At 44.4% G+C, this 27,500-nt stretch overlaps 1 protein-coding gene across 1 annotated transcript in view; it reads right to left on the bottom strand.

The window, feature by feature from the left end:
* Window positions 1-27,500, bottom strand: part of nhlrc2 (NHL repeat containing 2) — a 52,731-nt gene that overhangs the window by 7,967 nt on the left and 17,264 nt on the right. The window contains exons 7-11 of the mRNA XM_063221448.1: window positions 23,632-23,725; window positions 16,343-16,574; window positions 8,708-8,830; window positions 5,580-5,789; window positions 3,202-3,454 (exon numbers count right to left, since the gene is read on the bottom strand). Coding sequence (XP_063077518.1) covers window positions 3,202-3,454; window positions 5,580-5,789; window positions 8,708-8,830; window positions 16,343-16,574; window positions 23,632-23,725 — 912 coding nt within the window. The remainder of the gene's footprint in view (window positions 1-3,201; window positions 3,455-5,579; window positions 5,790-8,707; window positions 8,831-16,342; window positions 16,575-23,631; window positions 23,726-27,500) is intronic.

The following is a 27,500-nucleotide window of genomic DNA, read 5'->3' as shown; positions in this document are numbered from 1 at the left end:
ATATTAAGATCTTAAAAGGTACAAAATAATTAACAGAATTGTCAGTGTTGTAGTTAAAGGTAAACACAGAGCACTGGTCTTAAATATTGTGTTGCATCTGGTCTTAACGGGCTAAATTGATTTACAACAGTAGTTTTTTATCGTTGTCTCTGGTTTGAAGTCGGAATGGCCTCTCAAGGGGACTGCAGAGACTCACTCCACTCCCTCTAAATGACAGAGATATATAGCTTGTGGAAGGTGGCAGAGACAGAAAGAGCAACTTCACAGATGGTGAGAAAGGGGGCAAAACAGTCAGATTGATATACTGCCAAAGTAACTTTCACTTATTCCATCAAGTTACAACCGATTAAACTGAGTAATTAGACAGAGCCAGCACTGCGGTGCCCTGCAAAGTCAAAGTGCTACAGACTGCAGAATTTGTCAAACTGAGTTTAGATTGCAAATTGACTTTCGATCACCAACTTTGTCTTGAAACTAAATGCTCTGAGTTTTTCTAACAAGAGATTCATTCAAAGAATTGCACTTATTATACAATACCTACAGCATGCTTGACTTGGGTAGTAGGACCACTTTAAAGGCATTTCTCTCATATCAGTTTATACTGTACACAGATACTGATCTATTTATTCAAAATTACTTCATGTTGAAGTAAGTAATAAACATTGAGGCATTCTGTGTATTTATTTTGTCTGAGTTAGACACCAGGCTTTTATCCCTGGCTGGAGTGTTGCGATAGTTTTGTCTGTGCAGGGCAGAGTAGCCACGGAGGTCTTAAATCAATTTACGCTTAAGTGAATGGATATTGAGGCCTTCTATATGGCCCTTGTGTCCGCGTACCACACCTATAGATCTCCTTTCCTTCCTGCCTGTATCTAATGTGGGAAACTGGCACGCGGCACTCCTTTAAAGCAGTAAAACCCTCTGGAGGTCGAACGAAGTGCGTCATTAAAAGTCATTAAGTGTAAAATCATTAGAGAGAATTAAAAGGCTGTGTCAGTTTAATCATTTGACTAATGTTGCAGCCGCGGTGTTAAGACCACAGTTAACAGACTTTCAGAGTGCTTTGTGAGAGAGATAGAGAGAGGGGGGAAAATAACTTAAAACAGAACTACGTAGAAAGGTCCAAAAGGTGAATTCCTGCTGAAAAATGCCTCTCTTCCTGTCATTAATGGATCCCCTTTGGAGCGCGGCCATGATGCTTTAAAACCATACCATACAAGGCGGCCTTGGCCAGCCCCAACGACACATACTTCACACCATGATTTCCGAAACTACGGAGGACAGATTGGTGTAGATAACAGGGAAAATGGGCCGGAACAGATGCCGAGCCCGGATCCTGGCCCCGACCCAAAACAACCAGACACAACACATTACACAACACAACAGAACAACAGTGCAGAGGACCGCAATGATCCAGTGTGTGCTACTCTGAAGTCCGAAACTGGACTCCCAATTCAACATACTGAAAAAAACAAAACTTGGTTTACCGGTACATTCTTATCCGAGAACTTAAAAGACTAACTGAAATGTTCTCTTTTTGTTAGCTAAAAAGAGCTATCGTCACAGCTTTTTAAACTTTTATATTAATCTGCATGATATACAAACTGATGTTTCAATGTAGCCAACATCTCTTCAGAATCCATTGGAATTCGTTTTTTTGTTGTTGTCTGAATGAGAGACATGTCCATTTCCACCTGTAGGGCTACCTTAGGGCTAGCCTAGACTACATAATCCTAGACTTACTGATGAACCTTAATGCAGAATGTCACAAGCAGGGCTCGAAATTAACACCAGCCAACTGGCCAAATGCTTTTTACTTTGACCCATAAATGAGTGTGTGTTTGGCTAGTAAGATGAGCTTTTTTGGGATGGTGATTAAAAATATATATATTTAGAGCCCTGATCCCAAGTACAATAGCTAACTGTTATCCTACCGGTATATTCACTTAGATAGCTACGTGAATGTATGCAGATGTATGTTAATGTGTGAGCGATGTGCTGGCTGAATGCAATATGTATTACAGTATGTGCACAGTATGAGTTGGGGAATGCATGTTAAGTATCTATTCTATGCAGATGTGCATTAATGAGGGAGATCTTGGATCTGTGTACAGTACAGTACATCCATACTCAGTGTGAAGGTATTCCAAGTGGGCCCTGAAATCATTCTCTAAAAATCTAATAATGTACCGTATAGCCCTGGTTCAAAAATGAGGAAAAATCTCTTTCTAAGGCACTCCAAATTAAAATGTCTTTATTAATTTGACAGGTCCTACATGGACAAATTAAAATTAAGGCCCACGCATAGCGGCATGAGTGCCGTCTTCAAGAGTGCATTTGTTAAGCACTACTCTGTTCCTTTGTGCTACTGCCCAGAGGAAAGCACTCATGCCGCTACGCGTGGGCCTTGTTTTTAATATGTCCATGTAGGACCCATCAAATTAATAAAGACATTTTAATTTGGAGTGCCTTAGTCACAGATTTTTTTCATTTTCATTTTTGAACCTGGATGTACAATTTGGACTAAAGAGCACCCAAACCCAAGAAGCCTACAGACAATCTGGATAAGAGCATGCCATATTCTACAAAGTTAACATATAGCCCTGGTCTACAACATGGACCTGTGTATTGTGTATGACATGTTGGCTGTTGGACACGTTAATTACATTCTGGAATCATTAATTTCTCTACTGTACTGTACTCTAGTGACTAGAGTCTAGTCTACTCTGTTTGCCAAGTTCAGTACCTTCTTACCCATCTTTTTCAAGAACGTATACGACACCTGACACATCCTCTTCCTGCCTCACCAATCCTCTCCCTCTAAATTCTGTTTGTCTGATGTGTGTGCACTTCCTGTTAAGTGGCTGAAAAGTGCTGTACGAATTAAACACAAGTACTAGAACTAGTAGTAGTGGTAGTAGTAGTTGTAGTGGTGGTAGTAGTAGTAGTGGTAGTAGTAGTTGTAGTGGTGGTAGTACTAGTGTAGCCAGGCCGAGCCCTCCTAGTGACGCAACACCTTCTGCGTTGCAACTAGTCAGGTCAAGAGCAATGCAAGTACTTCCTAAGTTCCCGCAAATACGGGAACTCCTTTCACTTTGTCGGGAAGCAAACAACCATAAGCAAACCAAGGGAGGAGGGTCAACCATGCCGTTTCGGAAAAGTTAATTGTTATGCTCTTGGTCAGACCTAGTAGTGGTGTACCTTCAGCAGACAGGCTCCAGAAGCTGGGTGCCTCCTCGGTGAGCTGGGTGCCCTGCGGCAGTGCCAAACTGAGCTCCAGAGAGAGGGTCTGGCCAGGGACCACGGCCACAGGGGGCACCTCCACCACGGGGGCAGACTTGGGCAGCTTGGGGGTCTTCCTGGCGGGAGGAGGAGCAGAGTCTGTGGTGGTGGTGTTGGAGGAGGACGAGGTCAAGGTCACGCCGTCCGGAACGTCCTCCATCAAAATAGGAAACTGGATAGAGACAAAGTGGAGCAGTGGAGAGAGAGAGAGAGAGAGAGAGAGAGAGAGAGAGAGAGAGAGAGAGAGAGAGAGAGAGAGTGAGGGAAGAGGAAAGAAATGTAACAGGGCAAGACACAGACAAAGGCAACTGAATGCAATCAATGAATGAATTCGGAAAAAATGCCCCATAACCCAATCCGCACTAAAACATTAAAACTGATCTCACCAAGGTCTCAACTAAACCAATATCCTTTGGAATTAGTGAATAGCACTAAGGTGCAGAGTATGTGTTCAGGGCCAGATTAAGGTAATGTGATGCCCCTGGGCACTAAACCTCAAGTGCCCCCCCCCTCCCAAAAAAAAAACCACCCACTCATGTGCGCGCGCCCGCACAGACGCACACGCACACACACACCTTGCCCGTGCCTTCAGTAACCCATAGCATGTAGCCCTAAGCATAAGCAAAAGTACACATAAACAGTGTCTTTCTTCCTCGCATATTGAAATGTCTTATTCAAAATAGGCTATGCGATATGCAATAGGCCTACATGAGTGTCTCAATAAAAATCTTAAATGCAGCCATACTCAATTATTTCCATATTCAAGTGTATCCATTTGAACAGGATCCAGCATATTCAAATGTGTAGGCTATTCAAAATGTTTTGATTGATCCTTAGAAATGTGTAGGAATCACTGTGGGGCATCTAAAATAGGCCTACTCTGGCATGATAGGCCTACAAGTCCACAATATTGAAGTTTGTGGAGTTCACAATTGGGAGGTTGTGTTCTATGAGCTTCACAGCTGTAAACTACTTGTAATTGTGATGAAGGAGGTTGTAATTGTGACTTAAGTTGTGGTTTCTAAAAATTTAACAACAAAAAACCCAACAACACTGCCCCTTAGAAACGTAGGCTATGACTGCATGCAACATAACGGCAAATCATAACTAATCATGGGCTACACTAACACATGGGAAATAGCTAACTAGACACTGTAGACCTACATGAAATTACTAAATAGAGACACCATGTAGCCTACTCATACGTGGTATAGCCTACACACACTACGGTAATAGACACCAACCTGCTGATTAGACGCTCTCACACGGCAGGAATTCATCAATTGTAGGCTAAGTTAACATGCGATTATAGCGCGGCAAGCGCATTAAGACGCATTTAAACGAAACGTCGGCGAAATCTCTGGACATTAATCATAACCTTCTACAACCTAATATCCAAGACTTACAGTTTCTGAGCACACCAAAAACACCCAACAGCACGTCCACAAGGAGTTCCTTCCTGATCTCTTCCTCTCCATCATCCAGTGCATGAAATCCTCAGCCTCGCACTCCAATTAGCCTATCTACACAAGTCTAGTCACAAGGCTAAACGCCTGTGGTCTTTCTCTTGTTAAACTTTTCTCTTCACACAACCACTAAACTGATGTCTGTCCATTTTTCTTTTCTATAACCGCGGGCTTTTTAAAAACATGATACATTTCACGACAGGTGGAACGGCTCAACTGACAGGTTGAGGGAGGGGGGATGATTGTCACAGGACACTATTGCTCAGAATGATGATATCGTTGCTCTTATGACATTATGTTTTAATAGTGAATTTTATATGAATACGGTATATAACAGTGTCATGTTTAACAATTTTAAGTCTACAAACATTAATGAAAAAAAAAAGTTTCTTCTCCTGTGATGCCCCCCACCGGCTGGGAATGCTTGATGCCCTGGGCACTGTGCCGTGTGCCCATATGGTTAATCCGGCCATGTATGTGTTGCATACAATGAAGTAGTATATACACTAATGCTATTATTGTATAGATGTAATTCATTTTTAGTAGATTATCCAATAAGCATATTCTTTCCAGTACAATAATTACCAATTAATTTATGGACATTAGTGTTGGTTAGAACCACATGACGTCTGAGCACAACAAAAGTGTCAGTGGCCTTGTTTACATGAGACGCTTAATTCAGAATGAACTCAATATGATTCAGAATTAAACTTAATTTTGCTGTAAACACTTTTGGAAATTAAAGGAAAGTGCAATGCAAACTATTTAATTCTGAATGATTAATTCTGAATTAAAACCACCATGTAAAAACATAGCCATTGACCCACTCACCACAGACACGGTCTGAGTCTCCAGGTCGAGCACTTTGACCTGGTGGTTGTTGGTGTCAGCTACGTAGAGCACCTTCCCCCCGTGGCCCAGGCACAGGCCGCCTGGCTCGTTGAAGCTGGACTCGGTGAACCCGGGTCCCACGGCGCCGCCCACCTCTCCGGTGCCAGCCAGCGTCCTGCACTGCTTGCTCTTGGGGTCCACCACTTTGATCTGGTGGGGGGGCACACAGAACCAGAAACGAGCTGAGATGTCAATCAAGGGTTTTGGTAAGGTAGGTAGATAGAAAGGGAGGAAGAAAGAAAGAAAGAAAGAAAGAAAGAAAGAAAGAAAGAAAGAAAGAAAGAAAGAAAGAAAGAAAGAAAGAAAGAAAGAAAGACACCACAGACACCAGAGATTAAAAAAATGCTGAAAATGTGATCCAACCAAGCTCTACTGAATCAAGATCTCAGTTGTGGCACATGTGTTATAAGGAAATTCTGGCAGATTTTGCACAGTTGGGATTAACACATTTGCAACCATCAAGGTGTTTAGTGTACAGTGAAGTGAACATGTCAGTTAAATCCCAATCTATACCTAATATTTTGCTCAATACCATGGTGACTTCTCCCTGTTATTGCGCAATACTGACTTGAATACTGGTCTTACTCAAAAAGGTTTTTCTCAATGACCAAACATAGGATGAAAAAGCTGGTCAGTGAGGCAGTGAGGCAAGCCGCAAGCAAAGTATCTGAGTTTAGCTCTAGAGCCTAGCCTACCATAAATATGTTTGAACATTAAAGTTAAAAAAAATCCTTTTACAGTCGTTGACTACACTGCACAATAGTAACAAAAGTTCCCTGTTGTTGTGCAAGTCTGACCTATATATATTGGTGTTACTCAAGAAGGGCCTTTGTCAATACACAAATACAGGATGAAAGAGTTGCTCAGTGAAGCCACAGTCACACAGCTGTTTACTCTGTGAGTCTGGAATTGACAACACTGAAAATCAATGCTATGAAGATATTTGGACACGGAGTTAAAACGTATTTTTAGCGGCAGACAAAGAAGGAAGGTCAGAGGGCTTCGGCGTGCAGTCCGGTTTTTACGAAGCTGCTCTTTGGTTAGCTTTAACTTAGGATCCAGGTTATGACAAATATGCAAGGCACTCTTCTTTTTGGTTAAAAATCAATCACTTGAAGACATTTGAAAACTGAGGTAAAACTTTCATCATCAATATCATGCAGCTCACGGGAATGGTTACTCTTCTCTGTTTTTTTGTGAATATAAGACAGGAAGCGAGTGTGAGAGAGAGAGATGGGGGAGGATCGTGAAATGATACCGGACTTGAATCAGACCTGGGTCACCACCAGTCAATGCCAGAACTCATTTGAGTCACGACAGGGGTGTTTTTGTGACTGTTTGACCCACATTTTAGTGTTATCCAATTCATCCTTTATCAGTACCACTATCCAAACATAAGATGAAAAGAGTAATCTAGTATGACCGGTCCCCTCCCAGGTTTCATGATTCATACTGGGGGTTGGTTTGTAATGGGCGGACCCTAAACTGGTTAATAATCAGCTGTGCTGCCAAAAATCCATGAACTGGAGCCCATGTTTGTCGTAATTTGAGAGAGTTGAGACGCATGACTTGAAAAACGTCCTGCAGGTCGTTAAGATCTCATAACCCTGGATGGAGTTAATACAGTAAATCAATGGGCTATGGGCCTTTGACTGCATAAAAAGCACAGTCTGAGAAGCGAGAAAAAAATACTACACCGTGTTTAAGAACAATACTGAACAAACAAATCTTGTTTGCATTTACAAACCAGAGATTGTTCACAGTCTTCATTTTGCAAAGCCTTGATATGAGTATTTGACTCTGCATCGTAAGTGAATGTGACTTTCATGAGCTTGATGATGAATTCCTAATGGCTTGTGTTCGCCATCATTTGGAATGCAAATCATACAGTACATGACGTTTGACATTTATCCTAAACCAATTTTACAGTACAGTAACAAACACACACACACACACAGCACTCTAACATACACTGTTGCTATCCACCCCACTAGGGCTGCATTGGCACACATATACACCCCACTCGTTAACACACACACACACACACACACACGCACACGCGCACACACATGCACACACCTCCTTTACACACACAGTCATGTAGGCAGGCAGGCAGGCACGCACACACGCACGCACGCACGCACCCCCTCTGAGAGACTGCCTTGGGAGTAAGGCGGGGCCATATTAACTTCCCACGGCAGCAGCAGCAGCAGCGTTTCTGGAACTGGACAGGAGATTAATGAGTTGGGACAAGCCCTGTGTAGCACTGTACACTACAGCATACTGTACCGTATGTGTGTGTGCGTGTGCGTGTCTGTTGGTGAATGCACGCTTGCGTGCGTGTGTGCGTGTGTATATGTGTGTATGTGTATGCGTGTGTGCATGCATGTGTGGTGTGTGAGTCTATGTGTGTCTGTTGGTGAATGCGCACTTGCGTGTGTGTGTGTGTGTGTGTGTGTGTGTGTGTGTGTATGTGTATGCGTGTGTGCATTAGCGTGTGTGAGTGTATGTGTGTGACCTTGTGTTTGAAGGAATTGGCCACATAGACCTGGCTGTCCCATGTGTATGTATAACTGAGTGTGTGCATCAGTATATGAAAGTGTGTGTGTGTGTGTCCGTGTGTGTGTGGGAGTGAGTGTGTGTGTGTGTGTGTGTGCGTGTGTGTGGGAGTGAGTGTGTGTGTGTGTGAGGGAGTGAGTGTGTGTGTGTGTGTGTGTGTGTGTGTGTGTGTGTGTGTGTGTGTGAGAGAGGGAGTGTGCGTGCGTGCTTGTGTGTGTGCGTGCGTGCCTGTGTGCGTGCTTGTGTGTGTGTGTGTGTGTGTGTGTGTGTGTGTGTGTGTGTGTGTGTGTGTGTGTGTGCGTACTGACCTTGTGGTTGTAGGAGTCGGCGACACACAGCTGGCTGTCCCATGTGTATGTATAATTGTGCGAGTGCATCAGTATATGTGAGATTATATATACGTGTGTGTGTGTGTGTGTGTGTGTGTGTGTGTGTGTGTATGTGTATGTGATTGTGTGAGGGAGTGTGTGCGTGCGTGTGCGTATGCGTGTGTGCGTGCATGCGCTGACCTTGTGGTTGTAGGAGTCGGCGACGTACAGCTGGCTGCCCCGCGCGTCCCAGGCCACTCCCAGAGGATGCTGCAGCTTGGCATCCACCCCCTTGCCATCAGCATCACCAAACGCAAACAGATTCTGCAGCGATAAGGATGGGGGGACAAATAGAGGAGAGGGAGGGAGGGCGGAGAGAGAGAGTTATGGAAAGGGCAGAAATAGAGGGGCCAAGAGAGAGATTTCGTGGGGTGGGGGGGGAGATAAACCAACAAATAATCATAAATAAATGCAAACATCATAACTGATGACATACTGTTCTGTACATTATCAGCCATCTAGTTTCTCTTGAACTCAAGCTTCGCAAAGGAAGTTATTCTGCGGGAACACATACATTCAAGTTCTTGTGAACCGTCAGTTTCATTACCTGTTCATTTTTAATCCATATGATATAAACATAATGTCTTTCAGGATGGCCCAATAATGATTTGCTTTTGATACATCATCAACATACTATACAATAATATCCATGGACTCTGATGAAGAGACTGATGCCCCCGAAATGTTCGTCTTGATGCTCTGTTTACACAAATACAGCAAACACAGAAGCCTCAAGTGCTGCACCAGATTTTTCCTTTCTTATTTCATGCCTTGTCCTGCTCTGGTACATTTTTCTTTGTTCCAAAGTGTTAGCTATATTTACATAAAACACAAACATCAACGACAACCAATTGATTGCTGTCTTTTTTTCCAGGTGAGAAAAGTCCTAAATCCTTTTGTTATGTTCTTACGTCAACTGCCAAAGCCTGATGCGAAGGGGATCGTGGGAAATGGAACGCAGAGGTCGGCCGGTTGGTAGGACGACCATAAAAAAAAGTTCTATAACTGTCATTTGCTTGGCCTGGAAAACTTAAACTCCTGCGAGAGGACAGGCGCCACTGACCTTGTTTTAAAAACACAAAAGCCTTTGACAAAACGGTCATGTCACAGCATTAATGCGGCCAGGTACGAAGGTGGCTGCCTTGAAACCACTATTTGCTAAAAAAAAAGAAGTGAGATGCCCCATCATATATAAAAATGTAACAGACGCAAATCATAAATCACCCCCGTAACTCCAAAAAATAACATGACGTATTTACATTGAAGGGAGATGAGGCCAGAGTCTGCTGTATATTAATCAATCACGTCTCGGGGCCAGGCTCCACTGACTTTGTCCTCACAGGTGGATAAATACATTAAATCTACAGACCCGGCTCTGCATATCAATTCTGGCGGATGTCTGCCAAACGGCCTCCGTTTTGTTCCGCTGGACAAGAGGCGAACGGAAATAATGGCTGAGTCAAGTGACACCTTTCCAATTGACCTTCCTGACTAAAAAGTTAAGACTGACCCTAGGGCAGAACACCAAGGGACAATGGACATTTCATTGAGTCAGTCTGTACACAGAATCCTTGGGGGCAGTCACACTTGTCAGGCTTGAGGCCCAAAGGTTGCCAGTTCGATTCCCGACCTGCCACGACGTTGGCACAGAGTACAGTAATTAGCCAGTGCTCTCGCCCATCCTCCTCCATGAGTGAGGTACCCCGAGCATGGTGCCATCCCACCGTACTGATTCCTTGGGGAGCTGTGTGTGTCTGCCCCCTTGCACAGATGAGGCATACATGCAACTTCGTTGTATGCAGTGAACCAGGTAGGCTTCCACTTTTCACTTCACAAGATGCTGTGCTCTGTCTGGGTAGCCTATTCTCATCAAAAGGTCGTAAGAAATTGGACTTGGATTGGATGGATGAATTGGATTCTTAAACAAAAAGGCTTATTCAGTTCAATAAAGCTGCCTTTGAAAGGACACAGATCATATTTCAAGACATAAATGTATCCAAAATATCAGAATGGTCATTTATAGTACACATATTCCCTCCCCTCCCATCAGCTTATTTTTTTTAACTTTCCAAAATAACTTTATTCACACACTCATTAAATCATTGAATTTGCATTAACATGCTTTTAAGAGCAATCGTTGCAATATAAATCTCAGTATTGTCAAAATGTACATGTGTTAGCGATGTGCTACCTGTGCCTTTATGCCACACATCAGGACAGACAAGCCTGTGGTGACCACCAAAAGCTACAGGGTCAATTTGCCCGTAAAGCTCATCAAACAGCAGGATGGAACGACCTGTGCCGACTATCATACAGGGCTCCCTCCATTCAGCTTCATGTCAAATCCTGTACCAAACTCCAGTGAGCATTTCTAGTTATCCTCACTTGATTCAAAGCAGCAAAAAAGTGACTAGCGGTAAGTCTCATCCAAATCTCATCTTTAAAAAAAATGTTGCTCGAAAAAAGAATGGATGTTTGTTTAACAAAGAAGAGTTGGCAAGTGGTCAACAATGCTTGTTGTGCTGTGCTGTGCTGGGCTGAGCAGAGCAGAGCAGAGCCGAGCAGTGTTGAGCTGCGTTGCGTGCAATCCTTATCACCCTTAGGCTCTCTGTGGGCCTCTGTAACCCCCAGTTGGCACTGCCATCCAAACCACACACCCAGTCAAGTCAACAGGGGAGGTAAGAAAGGGGTCTGATGTCCTGGGCCCAGGGAGAGAGTGGGCCCAGACTTGAGGTGTATGAGGTGTGTGTGTGTGGGGGCCCTTTGACATGACTTTGTCCCAGGCCTGGCGTAAGCTGTCAGTGAACCGGCATGCACCCACCAACCCGTGCGGGACTACTGGAGGGCCGAATTTGTCCAAGCTAAAAACAAAAACCAGAGGAGGCAAACGGAGAAACCAAAGAAAGCCCCATGCTGAGGATGGTGGATTGAAAAAAATATTGGAGAAGAGAGTGAAAGGGAGGCAGCAAGAGCAAAGACATGAACTGAGAATGAGATAGATAGAGCCAGATCCAGAGACTAAAATAGAGACTGACAGCTTCACTTCTTCTAGGCGCACTGGTGACACGTAGGTCAGCTCCTTGCCCCAGATACCCCCGAAACACACACACACACACACACACACAGACACAGACGCACAGACGCACAGACACACAGACACACAGACACACAGACACACAGACTCACACACACACACACAGACACAGACACAGACAGAGACACAGAGACACAGAGACACAGAGACACAGAGACAGAGACACAGACACAGAGACACACACACACACACACACACACACACACACACACACACACACGCACAGATACAGACTCAGACACAGACACAATTTCACACACACACAATTTCTGACTCTTCTCCTGCCTCACCCATATCTCTGGCAATGATCCCACTGTACAGTGCGTCGGCACTCACTTCCTCCTCCAGCTATAGGTGTGGAGTTCCTCGGCGACATACATTATCTCCGATAACGCCACAGGGCCAGGCCAAGGTTGGGCTGGGCAGGTTAGGGCTGCTGACAGCTTTGACCAGGCCCGGGAGAAAGCCACCTGCAAGCCCCCCCCCAATACACACACGCTGCAACTGGACACCCTCTCCCTCCCCCTGGGCCAGGAACAACTGACCCATTTGACCCTGGCCCGTCTGCACCCCTGGGTGGCAGAGACACCCCCCACTCCCCCAACTTTGCCTGAGTCCCTGGGCCTGGGTGACAGAGAGCACCCGTCTCCCCAGGGGGTCCAGACAAGGAGATGACCTTGTGTGCCTGCCAAGCAGCCGAACGAGCGGCCAGGCAGGCAGGGAGGCGGACGGGCGAATAGATGGCGTGATGATCTTGTACGTGTTGGTGGAGGCGTGCCAGCAGCAAGCACTAGCGTAGTGTTTCTCAACGGCGGCTCTACAGCCCCCCAGGTGGCATTAGGGAGCCCTCGGGGGGCATTAAGCGGGGCGATATATACTGCCCTACAAAGCAAGAAGGCAGTAACTGCATTGCTGTTATAAATAAGTTACTATGACTTTAATGCCATATACATCAAACACTAAAATTAAATAAAATGATTGATCTGCAAAAAAGGTGGTAATATAAAGTAACAAAACTGTCACATGTCAATAACATCCCAAAAACCACTTATACTGGATTGCACTATCATTTTTAAGTCAATCTGCTCAGTTTTGAGCTTTGCGCAGTTACTGCCTTTTGCTTTGTNGGGCAGTATAGGTTTTAAAACTTTTAATACAGTACTAAGGGGGGTGTTGGCAGTCTTATGATGAAGTCAAGGAGGAGTTTGCAAGGGTATAATGAGGTCAAGGGGGCATTGGCAGGCTTATGATGAGGTCAAGGGGGCATTGGCAGGCTTATGATGAGGGCAAGGGGGTGTTTGCTCAAAAAAGGTTGAGAACCGTTTGAGCTAGTGCTAGTGCGGTGCGGATTCGCAGCCGACAATAGAAATAAATGGGCGTGATAGCCAGGAGGGGAAACAGCTGGCTTATGTAAACGAACCCGCCTGAACTTCACACAGCTGTGCCGTGCGGTGCAGGCCCCTGCATTGAGAGAGAGAGAGAGAGAGAGAGAGAGAGAGAGAGAGAGAGAGAGAGAGAGAGAGAGAGACATCCCTCTTCTGTCTAACAGAGAGAGGGAGTGATAAAAACAAGTGAAAGGAAAAGACACATGGGGGAGAGAGAGAGAGAGAGAGAGAGAGAGAGAGAGAGAGAGAGAGAGAGGAAAAGCAGGAAAAAAGAAAAGGAAATTCAACATGACATAAGAGAGAGAGAGAGGTGGAAAGAATTAGGGAAAGTGTCCTCACTCTACTACAGTAGAGCCACATAGTGCATTCAGTTTTCCTGCAGCATTTCCTTGTTTTTATTTTTAGTTTTTTTTTAGCCTTGTTTTATGCTTTTACTTTTTTCTTCCTCTTATTCACCTTATCCCAACCGTTTGTAGCGAATGACTCAGACTCAGCAGCATAATAATAATCCAATCATTACCCTCTAAGTGAAATAGAGGAAGACACAATTACACATTTGCTCAACCAGCAAAACGTATGAGAAAACAATCCATCATCACCAAAAATGCTGCGATAGCCGTGAGAGTCGGGGCTTGAAGAAAAAAAATGAAATAATTTTAAGAAAACAAAACAAGCAGCGAAAAGGGCCAGATTATCCATAAGGGCCAGCGGAACAGTGCCCAGGGATACCAACCATTTTGACCAGTGAGGGGGCACCACAAGACACAAACTTAACAAATATTGTATATGTTATTAAAATTTGTTTAAGGGGGCACCAGTGAAGTATAGTGCCCAGGGGCATCAAATTGGCTTAATACGGTCCTGTCTGCGACAATGCAATATGGTCTGCCATCGCTTTGAAGAGATGCGTGCCATTTCTTTATGCCACCCAGAAGTCATCAATCAAAAGCTTGGAAGGCAACTAGACATTTTTTTAATGTTTACAAATGCCCAATTTGATATAAAAAAAGAGGTGGGAAAGAAACACTGAACTGAAAAACTTTTTCCCAGACACGCTTACAACTTTGTACAACTCATAACTAAGAGAAGGGCGAAAATAGCCGTTTTGTTGCTTACAAATGCCTACTTTGATAAAAAAAGAAAAGAAACACTGAACAAAAACAACTTTTTTTCCCAGGAACACTTCGATGCAGTTCACAGAAGATGCAACAAAACTCCTGTTCGAGGGGAAAAAAAGAAAACCCGCCTCTTAATCGTTCGTCGGGACATGTAATTTACGGCGCGTATATAAACCGAAATCAATCTTGAGGCAAGATTGTGTAGCAGTGTTTTGTGTGATGACGGGGAGTGTTTGCCTTATAAAGTGGCCGCGCGGGGCAGACGGCGCGTTAGCAGCGGTAAACATAAACTAGCGCTGATTAGCGTTCACCGTGAAGATGAATGCTCGTCTTGGACGGTGAGGATAGAAGAGTAGGAAGAACAGAGGAAGATGAGAGGGAGAGGAGAGTTAGAAGAGAGGGAAAAGATAGGTGAAAGGAAAGAGTAAGGGGCGTGAAAAGGAAATGAAAGGAAGAGGAAGGTGCAGAGACAAAGTTCCGACGCCGGAGTGCAGACACAGATACCATCACACACACTGCTCAACTACCACCCACCCCCAGCCCAAACCCACACCCTATCCAATTCTCTTCATTCACCTCCCCTCCCCTCCAGCTATGCTGCTTACATTGTGGCCCTATATGGAAACCAGAACAGAGAGAGAGAGAGAGAGAGAGAGAGAGAGAGAGAGAGAGAGAGAGAGAGAGAGAGAGAGAGAGAGAGAGAGAGAGAGAGAGAGAGAGAGAGAGAGAGAGAGCGCGCTTGGACTGACTGACAGAACAGGGTGCAGCGTCGTTAGCCACTACAACGGGGGAGTTCAGGACATGTGAAGGCGTTTCAGTCCAGTTCTAAGATTATTTGGGCCTAATATGGTCTCAAAGTATTCATGTTTGACTGAGTAGCTCATTTGGGGAAATATCTATAGGCTAAGCTTTCTCTGCATGTACTGCTAATGAATGCCAAATTAGATTTTTAAGAGGGATTGAACTCCACAGCATACACATCAAACAGTAGTAATCATAGCCCTGATTGGGGGAGTGTAATTAACAATACGTGTTCTGAATAGTTATTTTTGGAAAACAAACAATCAATGTTTGAAATCATTCTGGACTTCAAATAGTGAGGTTTCTGGACAACCTACTCCAAATAAGGCTGAACACTGATGTTGTGTTGAGTTGCATCAGGAGGTGTGCCCACAGATCAAATGGAGAAAAAGTCTTTCTTGCGACGACCCCCACGAGTTTGCCCTCACTTCACTTGAACCTGCTCACAGGTAAGGTGACTGTGTTCATCACCTACGTATATACAGTCTTTGATTTAAACCAAGATTCCATTCGATTCAGTTTAATAGCTGTGAAGCATTTTCAGCTGTTGATGACTGTCTCAATATCCAGCACTTGCTTGATGTTGCATGTACGCAGGTGTATAAAACTTCATGTGCACGCACACAAGTACTGTATGCACACAGACAGACCACCTGCCTGACCAACTCACTATGTTATTGGTCTCTAAACAATGGCCCGCGGGCCAAATACGGCCCGGGTATGGCAAACATTTGGCCGCCATGAGGTCAGAACATATTAAAACATATATGTGTGGTTTTGGGTCATATCTCTCCAAAGCATTCACAGAGAGTTAGAGCTTGCACTAACAGTCTCATTACAGACAATGAAAACGGGAAAGCGAAATTCTGTTCTCCGTCAACTGTCCAGACTGTCTAACTTGTTTCTCATTGGGTCGGGTGTTTGTTTGGCCCACAGCCTGACTCGCTCTACATAATTTGTCCCTTGCAGAGACATAATTAGAGAACACTGCACTATGGGGTCTCCCCGCCCACTGTTTCACAGCAGGTCCCTCTCCTCGCCCACTATGGGTTTGATGGCTCCATCCTTGAGGGCCACACTGGGCTCACTCGCACAAACACTCGCACACACACACACACACAAGCACGCAAGCACGCACACTCCCTGTCTCACACACACACACACACACACACACACACACACACACACACACACACACACACACACACACACACACACACACACACACACACAAACACAAACACAAACACACATATACACACACACACACTCACCATGGAGTCACTCTCTTCGCCCACTATGTGATTGATGCTCGGTCTTTCAGGGCCGGCCACACTGCGCACACTCGCACAAACACAAACACGCCGTGACGACTCACCATGGGATCTCTCTCTCCGCCCACTATGTGCTTGACGGCTCCGTCCTTCAGGGCCAGGCTGCGCACGGTGCTGCTCTCGCTGTCGGCGATGAACAGGCAGCCCCAGGGCTCGGCGGGTGCGGGCGCCAGACCCGAGGGCTGGGCGAAGGCCGCCTTGTGTGGGTACGCGTTGTTGCGGTTCTCCTCGTTGCCGCTGCCCGCAAAACGCACGCAGGTGCCCTTCTTGGAGTCGCTGTGGAGCAGACAAATAATAAAACAAGGAAACACACATAAGTAAAGTGAAAGAAAGCCCATTGGGAAACTCCAACTCCCATTGTCATTGTGACACAGCACACAAGTGAATACTGCACACTGCACACAACAAAATTGCATTTATGCCTCACCCGTACAAGGGGGTAGCTCTGAATGGTGCCCCAAGCGAGCATTGCGGTGGGACGGTACCATGCTCAGGTTACCTCAGATATGGAGTAGGATGGGGTAGAACCGGCAACCTTTGAGCTACAAGTCTGACGCCCTAACCGCTTACCCATGACTGCCCATAATATACTCATAAACTTACATACACTCATAATGTGTGCTGCACATAAATAAGCATACACACACAGATGCCCTTCATGAGAGTCGCTGTGGAACAGAAAAATAGTAAAATAATAAAATGAAACAACATCTAAACATAATTAAGCATACACATGCAGGTACCAGTGCTTGACAACCTTTTTTGCTACCGGCAATTTTGGTTAGTGGTTTTCCTAACTCATTAGCCATTCTGCCTTCACACTAGCCATACATTTCTTAACCATCATAACAGTAGCCTAATGTGATACAATATAGGCTATGATATAATAGGCTATAATATAATACCCGCCGGCTGCCAGCTACCCTCCTTGGACTCACTGTGCAGTCGACAGAAGGAGAAGGGACCACGATGGACATAAGCTTTAGGGATTTTTTGTGTCACTCCTAACTATTATTTCATTTAATGTATGGCCATTAGGCCACGGTAAAGCCCTAATAAGCTTATTTGACACACACACACTGGTTTAGCGAGGGAATGCCCAATGGAATGCACAATGTACTCTCAAGCTCAGATTTCTTACAACTTAAGTCTCTTGGCTAACGTGGATGAATGAGAATCTTCAGGAACAGTCAATGGAATGTGAATGCAGGCACACACAGACACACACACACACACACACACACACACACACACACACACACACACAGACACACACAGAGACACACACAGAGACACACACAGAGACACACACAGAGACACACACACACACACACACACACACACACATACACACACACACACACTTTTGAGGGGGATTCAGTATAAAAGACTTCAAGGAAAGTGCATAAGTCAGCAAGTAAAAATAAAGGGTAAAGTAGTAAAAAAAAGAAGTAAAGTAAAAGTAAAAAAGAAGTAAAAAAGGAAAGAGGAACTAATACCATTCCATCCAGGCCAGGTGCAGGGCAAACCGATGCAAAAAGAGAACTGATGGAAAAAGAGGAGGGAAAAAAAGATTCTGCACTCTGGTGTCCAAAGAAGTTTCGTTTAATCGAAAATGGCAACATTTTTCACCCCAGTCTTTTTATCGTTCTGACAGGAGATCCCTGATGGGTCAAAAAGCTTGCCATTTTCAATTACACAAAACTTTTTGGGATCGACACCAGTGTTTGCGTGCAAGAAGCCCAACTTTTTCAGGGTAAGCCCAAAGCAGAAATGACAGAGCAGAGAAGTCAGAGATAGGGTGTAGTGGGGTGTGTGTGTGTGTGTGTGTGTGTGTGTGTGTGTGTGTGTGTGTGTGTGTGTGTGTGTGTGTTCATGGCAATACAAGGAGGGCTTTTGAAGGGCTTTGGAAGCCAAGCAGTGAAACGATGCCGTGATTACTGTGGTTGTTGTTGGCCTGCCGGTCCAGATGTTTAAGACCTAACAGGCATCCGTCCAGATAAGCTTAGAATGGAGCTAATCAGACCAAAACTGGACTCGAGTGCTGCTGTTTTGATGAAAAATCGCAAAAGAAGGCCCTGCCGTGGCCAACCAGTAGGGCACTCGTTCGATTCACGGCCCGGGACCTTTGTCGACCCCTCCCCATCTCTTTCCCAATTTGCTTCCTGTCCACCCCTCACACTGTCCAATCAAATAAAGACGAAAAAGACAAAAAAAATAAAAATTGCAAAAGAAGGGGATGGAGGAGAGAGAAGAGAGAAGAAGGAAAAGAGAGTAAAGGAGGAGAGAGAGAATGGAGAAAAAGAAGAAGAAATAAGCAGTAAATGTGATCGCCAAAACAGGTCCATCACAGCAGCACCTGTATTTTTTTCTGATACAAATCTTGCTGATTCAACGTCGTCAAAGTCAAGGTCACAATTGGCGCCAACAGAAGCCTACGTACTTAGAGCACAACAAGCTCGCTCAAACCAAACAGCACTCTGGAGATAACTTCCGAAAAAAATGGGTCAGGGTCATTAAAACACAACGCCTACGAAAAAACAACAAGATGACAATCTAATGCAGAACAGGAAGAAAGAAAGAAAGAAAGAAAGAAAGAACAGAAAGATAGATAGAAGAAAGAAAGAACAGAAAGATAGATAGAAGAAAGAAAGACGATCAAATGGAGAACAGAAGTCACAGAGTGAGGCCATTCTATTCCATATCTCCTCAACAAAGGAGCTGATGAGAGTGGCATATGTCTAAGTAGGTATGGAGAGAGAGAGAGAGAGAGAGAGAGAGAGAGAGAGAGAGAGAGAGAGAGAGAGAGAGAGAGAGAGAGAGAGAGAGAGAGAGAGATGGAAGGAGAAAAAGAAGGAGGGAGAGATAGGCAGATGAATGGAGCAAGCAGTTCTGCAATAGAGCTACAGTGCCCTCCATTATTATTGGCACCCCTGGTTGAGATGTGTTTTTTAGCTTCCAATTATTATTATTTTTCTCTAAATAATATGGGACCTTAATGGAAAAAAAGAGAAAAATCCAACCTTCAATACAAGTGCATTTATTCAGTGGGGAAAAAATCCCACATAAAGAAATAATTATTTGACATCAAATAATGTGTGTCACAATTATTAGCACCCCTGTTGTTAATATTTTGTACAACCCCCTTTTGCCAACAAAACAGCACCTAATCTTCTCCTATAATGTTTCACAAGATGGGAAAAGACAGAAAGAAGGATCTTCAGCCATTCCTCTTTGCAGAATCTCTCTAAATCATCCAGAGACCTGGGTCCTCTCCTCTGTACTCTCCTCTTCAGCTCACCCCACAGGTTCTCAATGGGGTTGAGGTCTGGGGACTGAGATGGCCATGGGAGGAGCTTGATTTTGTGTCTGGTAAACCATTTCTGTGTAGATTTGGCCGTATGTTTAGGGTCATTGTCTTGCTGAAAGACCCAGTGACGACCCATCTTCAGCTTTTTGGCAGAGGGCAACAGATTTTGATTTAAAATGTCCTGGTATTTCAAAGCATTCATGATGCCATGCACCCTAACAAGCTTCCCAGGGCCTTTGGAAGCGAAACAGCCCCACAGCATCACTGACCCACCCCCATACTTCACAGTGGGTATGAGGTGCTTTTCAGCATGCGCATCTTTCGTGGCACGCCAGACCCACTTAGAGTGTTTGTTGCCAAAAAGCTCAATCTTGGTCTCATCTGACCAAAGCACACGGTCCCAGTTGAAGCCCCAATTCCGCTGGGCGAACTCCAGACGTTTACGTTTATGATTGTGGGTGAGGAAAGGTTTTCTCCGTGCATGCCTCCCAAACAGCTTGTTGGCGTGTAGACAGCGCCTGATGGTTGATTTGGAGACTTTGTGACCCCAGGATGCTACCATTTGTTGTAATTCTGTAACAGTGAGCTTTGGAGATATTTTGATTTCTCTTACCATCCTCCTCACTGTGCGTGGTGGCAAAATAAACTTGGGTCCTCGTCCAGGCTTGTTTACCACTGTTCCAGTTGTTTTGAACTTCTTAATTATTCCTCTCACAGTAGATATGGGCAGCTGCAGTTGAGTGGCAATCTTCTTGTAGCCTCTGCCTGACCTGTGAAGGTCGACGCACATCTGCCTCACTTGTATGCTGTGTTCCTTTGTCTTTCCCATGTTTAAGAGTGGATAAGAGAAATGGCCTCGGTGTCACGTCATATTTATACCCCAGGGAAACAGGAAGTGATGAATTACTAATTAAATGTTCCTACATACTCTGGTAAACTTTGTAAACTACTGTAGAAATGACAGAAATGCTTCAATTATATTTATTTCCTGGGAATTGTTAAGGGTGCCAATAATTGTGGAACAGGTGATTTAATGAAAAATAATTATTTTTTAGTCAGGGATTTTTTTTATTTTCCTACAATTCATTTGAGTTGAAGGCTACATTTTCCTAAAATTTTCAGTGTGACAGTATTCTTCTGCAATAAACACTGAATTTATTTTAAGGCTTTTAACACATCTCAACCAGGGGTGCCAATAATTATGGAGGGCACTGTATATAAAGAGTCATGAAGAAAGTCAGCTTTCTGAGCTTCGTGTACACCAGAAACGACCTAAGCTCCCGAGTATCCAAGGTCGCTGAATGCGCTTTATCGGCTTTATATTTACATGTTTGATTTAGCTAATCGAATACGGCTCTAGCTTGTCAGCCTGGGACATTTGGAGATGTGAATTTGCTTTCAGTGAACCGCTTTACTGTAATATTAGCTGAAATTCACTTTGGTTGCTCAGGTCGTTTCACTCCCTGCGAATAAAGTAACCAAAGTGAATTTGCAGGGAGCAAAGCGACCTGAACAAATTTCGGCGATTTATTTCAGTGATTAAAATCACCCTCTATAGAGAAATAATGACTTCCATGGCTCCGGTAGCGTAGCTAGCTCTTAGTGTACACGAAGCTGTTAGGGAGTGGAAGGTAGAGAGATAGATGGAGGGAGGGAGACATGAAGGGAGGACAAACAGTCCAAGCAATAGAGGTATGGAGCAAGGGATACATGAAAGGAGAAATGGAGGGTGGGAGGGAGGGAGAGATGGAGCAGTCTGAATAAAAGAGAGAGAGAGAGAGAGAGAGAGAGAGAGAGAGACAGAGAGACATGCAAGAAGAGTCTCAGCTGAATAGAGATATAGAACGAGAGAATGATGAAGGGGGATAGAAACAGAAAGACAGAGGTATGAAGAGAGAGGGAGGTGGAGAAGGAGAAGCAAGCAGTCCAACAATGGAGGATGAAGGGAAACAGACTTGGCAAGAGGGAGGTAAAGAGATAAAGGGAGGGAGGGATGGAGAGATGGAGGTAGACAGGCTCTGCCATGGAGCGAGGGAGAGAGGGAAGATGGAGGGAAGAGGGAGCAGTCCAAGCAAAAAGGTAGAGAGCGAGAAATGAATGAAGGGAGATGGGGGAAGCAAGAGGGAAGTAGAGAGAGGGGGGGGGAGCAAGAAGTCTGACCAAAGGAGGTAGGGAACAAAGGGGTGGGGTGGGGGGGCTGGTAAGCTCTGGCGAAAATTACTGCTGGTCTGCTGGCCTCTCTTTTAGTCTGATCCTTGCTTTCTACAGCTGCATCAATACCTACCCAACAGCCATCACTTTAGATGTGGGCTGTGGGCTACCTTAGTTACACTCTTGTCTGTTGTGCTTGGTTTTATGGTAGCTCATCTTCTACGGTATCAGTTTCAATTTTAGTGAATGTTTGGGCTTTTGAGGCGTTAGTGTGACAGTGCAATGAAAACTGTGAGTGGAAATGAAGAAGGGAAGAGAGAGATGGGGTTGGATTGGAATATGACCCATGCATGCCAGACTCCAACCAAGTCCATACTGTCCATATATGGCTCGGTGCATTAGTGCAGTGTCCCAAATTTACTGTGTTTTCACTTACTGTAACCATCTTTACAACACAGCATTGAAATGTGTGTGTGTGTGTGTGTGTGTGTGTGTGTGTGTGTGTGTGTGTGTGTGTGTGTGTGTGTGTGTGTGTGTGTGTGTGTGTGTGTGTGTGTGTGTGTGTGTGTGTGTGTGTGTGTGTGTGTGTGTGTGTGTGCGCGCGCTCACATACACACATATTGTTCAAGGCTGGCCTAATGCTGGGAATCAGAACCAAACAGTTGCACCAAAAGAAGCTTAAACTAAACACAACCAAACAGGATTACTGGTTGAAGTCAGTGAGAGTGTGTGTGGCCCCCCTTTGGTTTGACAAGACGTTTACCTTACTAAATTGCATTCTTTCCAAAAATACCCAAAGCCACCTACGATGTGACACTTTGAAAGGCCACTCTTTGAGAAGACAAAAGTCACCAAATAATACTCCCACGTGTTATCAGTTCACTGCTATGGGGCCCCCAACTTTCCTCAGGACTTTTACCTTTAAAAAGATGGACTATGTAGGATTGTGGCCAGAAATAAACTAATGGATTATAAAGAATTGCGGAAGTAATACACTAATATTTAGTAGCATGACCAAAGTACAGTAAGCTTTGCAGCGAAGAATGTCTATTTCTGGAAATTCAAAATGGCATGACATGAAGAAGATCCACCTTTTCAAGCAACAAAAGTGCAATTTTCCCAGTCATAATGAATACTTAGAATTTGATGGTGTTGGTAAATATAAATGATATATGACCTCGGGTAGAAATCAAACCTGGGTCCCCGATGTAGAGAATGTCCTGATCCTTCTCTCTATCTATCCATCTATCTGGGCTGTAACATATTGTATCGAACCGAGGAATCACGATACTCAGAGTAACGATACTGTATCGTGATTTTTTGTGTTATCCTTCAGTCCAGAAAATAACTGTATGATTCGTTACAGCCCTACTATCCATCCATCCATCCATCCATCCATCCATCTATCTATCTATCTATCTATCTATCTATCTATCTATCTATCTATCTATCTATCTATCTATCTATCTATCTATCTATCTATCTATCTATCTATCTATCTATCTATCTATCTATCTAATCTATCTATCTATCTATCTATCTATCTATCTATCTATCTATCTATCTATCTATCTATCTATCTATCTATCTATCTATCTATCTATCTATCTATCTATCTATCTATCTATAAGCTGGACAGATTCATGAATACTCTTTGTATCTCATCTAGAAGTCACAGGTGACTGAGTGGGTAGACGATAGGTGTTCAGTCTGTTACTATTACTGCATGTCTGTCTGTACTGTATATACTCAAACCAATACCATTTACCAGTATAATGCAATGTAATATCAGGTGGTCGTAGTAGCAGGTGAGTGTGTGTGGGTGGGTGTCAGGTGTGAGGTGGAAGGGGTCCAGGCCTCCAGAGCCGTTACCTTCCTTTGGGCAGCTTGCCGTCCTCCAGGAACAGAGCCCAGATCTGGTGGGTCCCTGCCATGGCGATCCACAGCACACCGTCCTCCACACCACCTGCACACATAATAATCAACCGAGAGAGAGAGAGAGAGAGAGAGAAAGAGAGAGAGAGAGAGAGAGAGAGAGAGAGAGAGAGAGAGAGATGGTTAGGGTGTGTGGGTGGATGTGTGAGTAACAGACCGAGCGATGTATAGAAAACATGCAGGGGTGGTGGTTACAAGTGAGAGAGCGAGGAAGAATGGCATAGTGATGTACAGACGAGAGAGAGAGAGAGAGAGAGAGAGAGAGAGAGAGAGAGAGAGAGAGAGAGAGAGAGAGAGAGAGAAAGAGAGAGAGAGAGATAGATGGTTAGGGTGTGTGGGTGGATGTGTGAGTAACAGACCGAGCGATGTATAGAAAACATGCAGGGGTGGTGGTTACAAGTGAGAGAGCGAGGAAGAATGGCATAGTGATGTACAGACGAGAGAGAGAGAGAGAGAGAGAGAGAGAGAGAGAGAGAGAGAGAGAGAGAGAGAGAGAGAGAGAGAGAGAGAGAGAGAGAGAGAACTGCTGACAGTGTGTATGGAGAACACACATACACACGCAACACCTTTCACATACGACCCTGTGTCATGCAACCCATTCATCAATCCATCAATACAAATTCACACGAACGCACGCACACACACACAATTCAGTCATAAAACACTGTTGAGTCAACACTGCTGAGCCAGCATGGCGATCGAGCCTCTTACCAAACACACTTACACCACAGCCGTGTGTGTCCTTCACCCAAGACCTCCTACAATGCTCTCGCTCTCTCCCCACCCCCATACACATACACATCACATATCCTTCTCTCAGCTGAGCAGTAGGCACCTGCATCACTGCCTAGTGGCTCATTCACACTACAAACATGGGGCGTGGGCGAAACATGTCCGAATGTATCCGTGCTCAGTCCGAAATGGTTAGAAAACATGAAAACAGCTTTGCACCGTGAGCAGTGTGGAGATCTCCAACACCCACCCTCACATCGCCCACACATGGGTCATTTCACGTGAAATCAGACACTTTGGGGCCCGACAGACATGGATTTTCATAGAACTTAGTGTGGATAATCATAGGGGAATGTAAAATGTCCTACCCCCTTGATTAAGACTTTCTTGGACTCCCTTAATGTCCGTGCCAGAATCATGCGAATGCAGTTCTGGGGTTCTACCTTGCCACTGAGCATGGCTAACAAGATAACTTGAAATCGGTGTCGGTCGGGCCCTAAAGTTTGTGATTTCACGTGAAATGACACACAACCGCTTCTCAGCTTTGCACATGTACTGCACTGTTACCTTTACCTTAGACATCCACACAACACCCTCTACCTGCATCCCCCCCCCCCACACACACACACACATCCTCCTCCCAGCCGCAGTGTGTCTCCTTCACCTAAGACCTCCAACAACACGATCTCACAACCCCCCACGCATGCAACACATCCGTTTCTCAGCTTTGCTGCATAAGCAATGCCCCCTACAGTGGCCTGCATTAATAGGATGAGACAAGCCGGTTGTTGGTTTGTTGAGATGGGCTGCTTGGTCGTGACGAGCAACCAAGCCGGGGGTTGTGTGGTGATGAGGTGAGCTTCCCATAGGCTTGTTAACACAGCCCTTTAATCCGTAGGGGCGGTAGTGTAGTGCCTTGTAATGGAATTGGTAGCTTATATCGACGCTACACTTGGCTGCTAACACTACTACAGTGCGCTGAAATGGCTCGGTAGCTCAGATTGATGGCTAGCTCATATCGACACATCACCGGGACCTGCAGTGCAGAGAGAGTACAGAATGCGCCCGTGTGTAAATGTTTGTAAAAGCTACCGTCTTGTGATTACTCTAAACTGTGGCCAAAAACGAGAGAACTTCCATCTGGATTCATAAACGGATAAATAATGCAGTGATAAACTCGTATGGTTATGTGACAGAAAAAAAACGAGGTTGGCAGACTGGTTGTGTAATGTTATGAACCATTTTCTATAATATATGATTTACGTGACACATTGTAACACTAGAGTACGCACGCACGTAACGTACATTCTACATTCCAATTCTGTTGGTTGTTAATTGGTTACCAGTACTGCGACAAGTGATATTGATTCAAGATTCAAGATTTTCAAGATTTGTTTATTACGTCTTATTATAGGTTTGCAGCCTATAAAGAGTAAAAATTGTTGTGTTTTTTGTGTCCTCAAAAAAGATTTAAAAAGAAAACAGAGGGAGGGGGGGGAGTGCAAAGAAAGTGCCTTGTTGTCTTCAGCATGAATTCAGTAATCTAACTGCTTGGTGGAAGAAACTACTTTGGAGTCTGGTAGTGTGAGATTTCTGGCTTCTATACCGTTTCCCAGATGGTAATATAGAAAACAGTTCATAGTTGGGGTGGCTAGGATCAGTTAAGATTTTTTTTTGCCTTCCTGATGCTCCTTCCCTCGAATAGCTCCAGTATGGAGGTCACAGCCACATATTTTCTGAGCTGTACGCACAACCCTCTGAAGAGCTCTCCTGTTGGATTAAGAGAAATTCCCATACCATGCAATAATGGTCCCCGTCAGAATGCTCTCAATGGTGCCTCTGTAAAAAGACCTCAGGATCTTGGGTCTCATACCAAACTTTCTCAATCGTCTGAGGTGGTACAGACGTTGCTGGCTTTTTTTTTTAACGATGCGCTATGCGTGACTGTTTCAGGTGAGGTCTTGTGAGATGGTAACGCCAAGGAACTTAAAGTCTCTCACCCTCTCCACTGTCTCACCGTTGATGTTAATAGTTTCAAACTGGTGTTCTTTCCTCCTGAAGTCAACTATTAATTCCTTTGTCTTGGACACATTCAGAGATAAGTTGTTTCCTACACCACTCCATGAGGTTGTTTATTTCTTTTCTGTAGGCCGTTTCATCATTGTTTGTGATTAAACCGATAACAGTGGTATCATCTGCAAACTTGATGATGGTTTTGGTGTTGTGTATAGCCACACAGTCATACGTGTATAGAGAGTAGAGGAGAGGGCTCAGAATGCTCCGTTGATTTCCAAGTACAAGCCTTTTACACGGAATCCCGAACTCGCCGCAAGCATCTACATCAGCACAACAGTTGATGTACAGATACAGATACACAACAGTAGGGTAAATGTGAGCGGTTCAGAGACACTGTGACTGGTTAAGGCAAGGCAAGGCATGTCAAGAAATGTCATTTTTATAGCACATTTCACAATTCAATGTGCTTCATAAAAAATGTATAAAGAAGCACAGCAGATACAATTCTCGTTTATTTGTTCAGTGTACAATAGGTCAATAAGGAGTTGAACGCACAAACACCCTTCAGTGTTCTACATAGTCAGTGATTGACCATGTCCTAAAAACAAGAATTTGTTCACGTTCGTCCTTAGGATGGCCTTGAAAAAGCTACACACTACGTTGACCCATCAACTTAAAAAGGTCTAGTGAAGTTGAATTTTCATAGTGAATGACAGTGAAAAAGTGAGAGCGCAACAGGGAAACTCCAACTCCCATTGTCATTATGACACAGCACACAAGTGAACACTGCACACAGTGAAATTGCATGTATACCTTACCTGTGCAAGGGGGTAGCCCCCAATGGCGTCAGAATGCTGCCCATTCACAAGTTTGATATTTTCATTAAAGTTTACTCATTAATTAAGTAATATTTACAAGTCTGATCAAAGTACAAAAAGCAGCTGGTACAGCAATTCAAAATGCAGGACATGGGTTCACCCATTTGTATATGAAAAGTGTAAATTGATGGTAGTGGTAAAATATGCACGACAAAGATAAATCTGAACGGGCAGTATACA

Source organism: Engraulis encrasicolus, chromosome 17 (genome assembly GCF_034702125.1).
Source record: "Engraulis encrasicolus isolate BLACKSEA-1 chromosome 17, IST_EnEncr_1.0, whole genome shotgun sequence".
In the NCBI taxonomy this organism is placed as follows: domain Eukaryota; kingdom Metazoa; phylum Chordata; class Actinopteri; order Clupeiformes; family Engraulidae; genus Engraulis; species Engraulis encrasicolus.
Note: the sequence above shows the minus strand (reverse complement) of the source record. Positions and strands in the feature narration are given on the sequence as shown.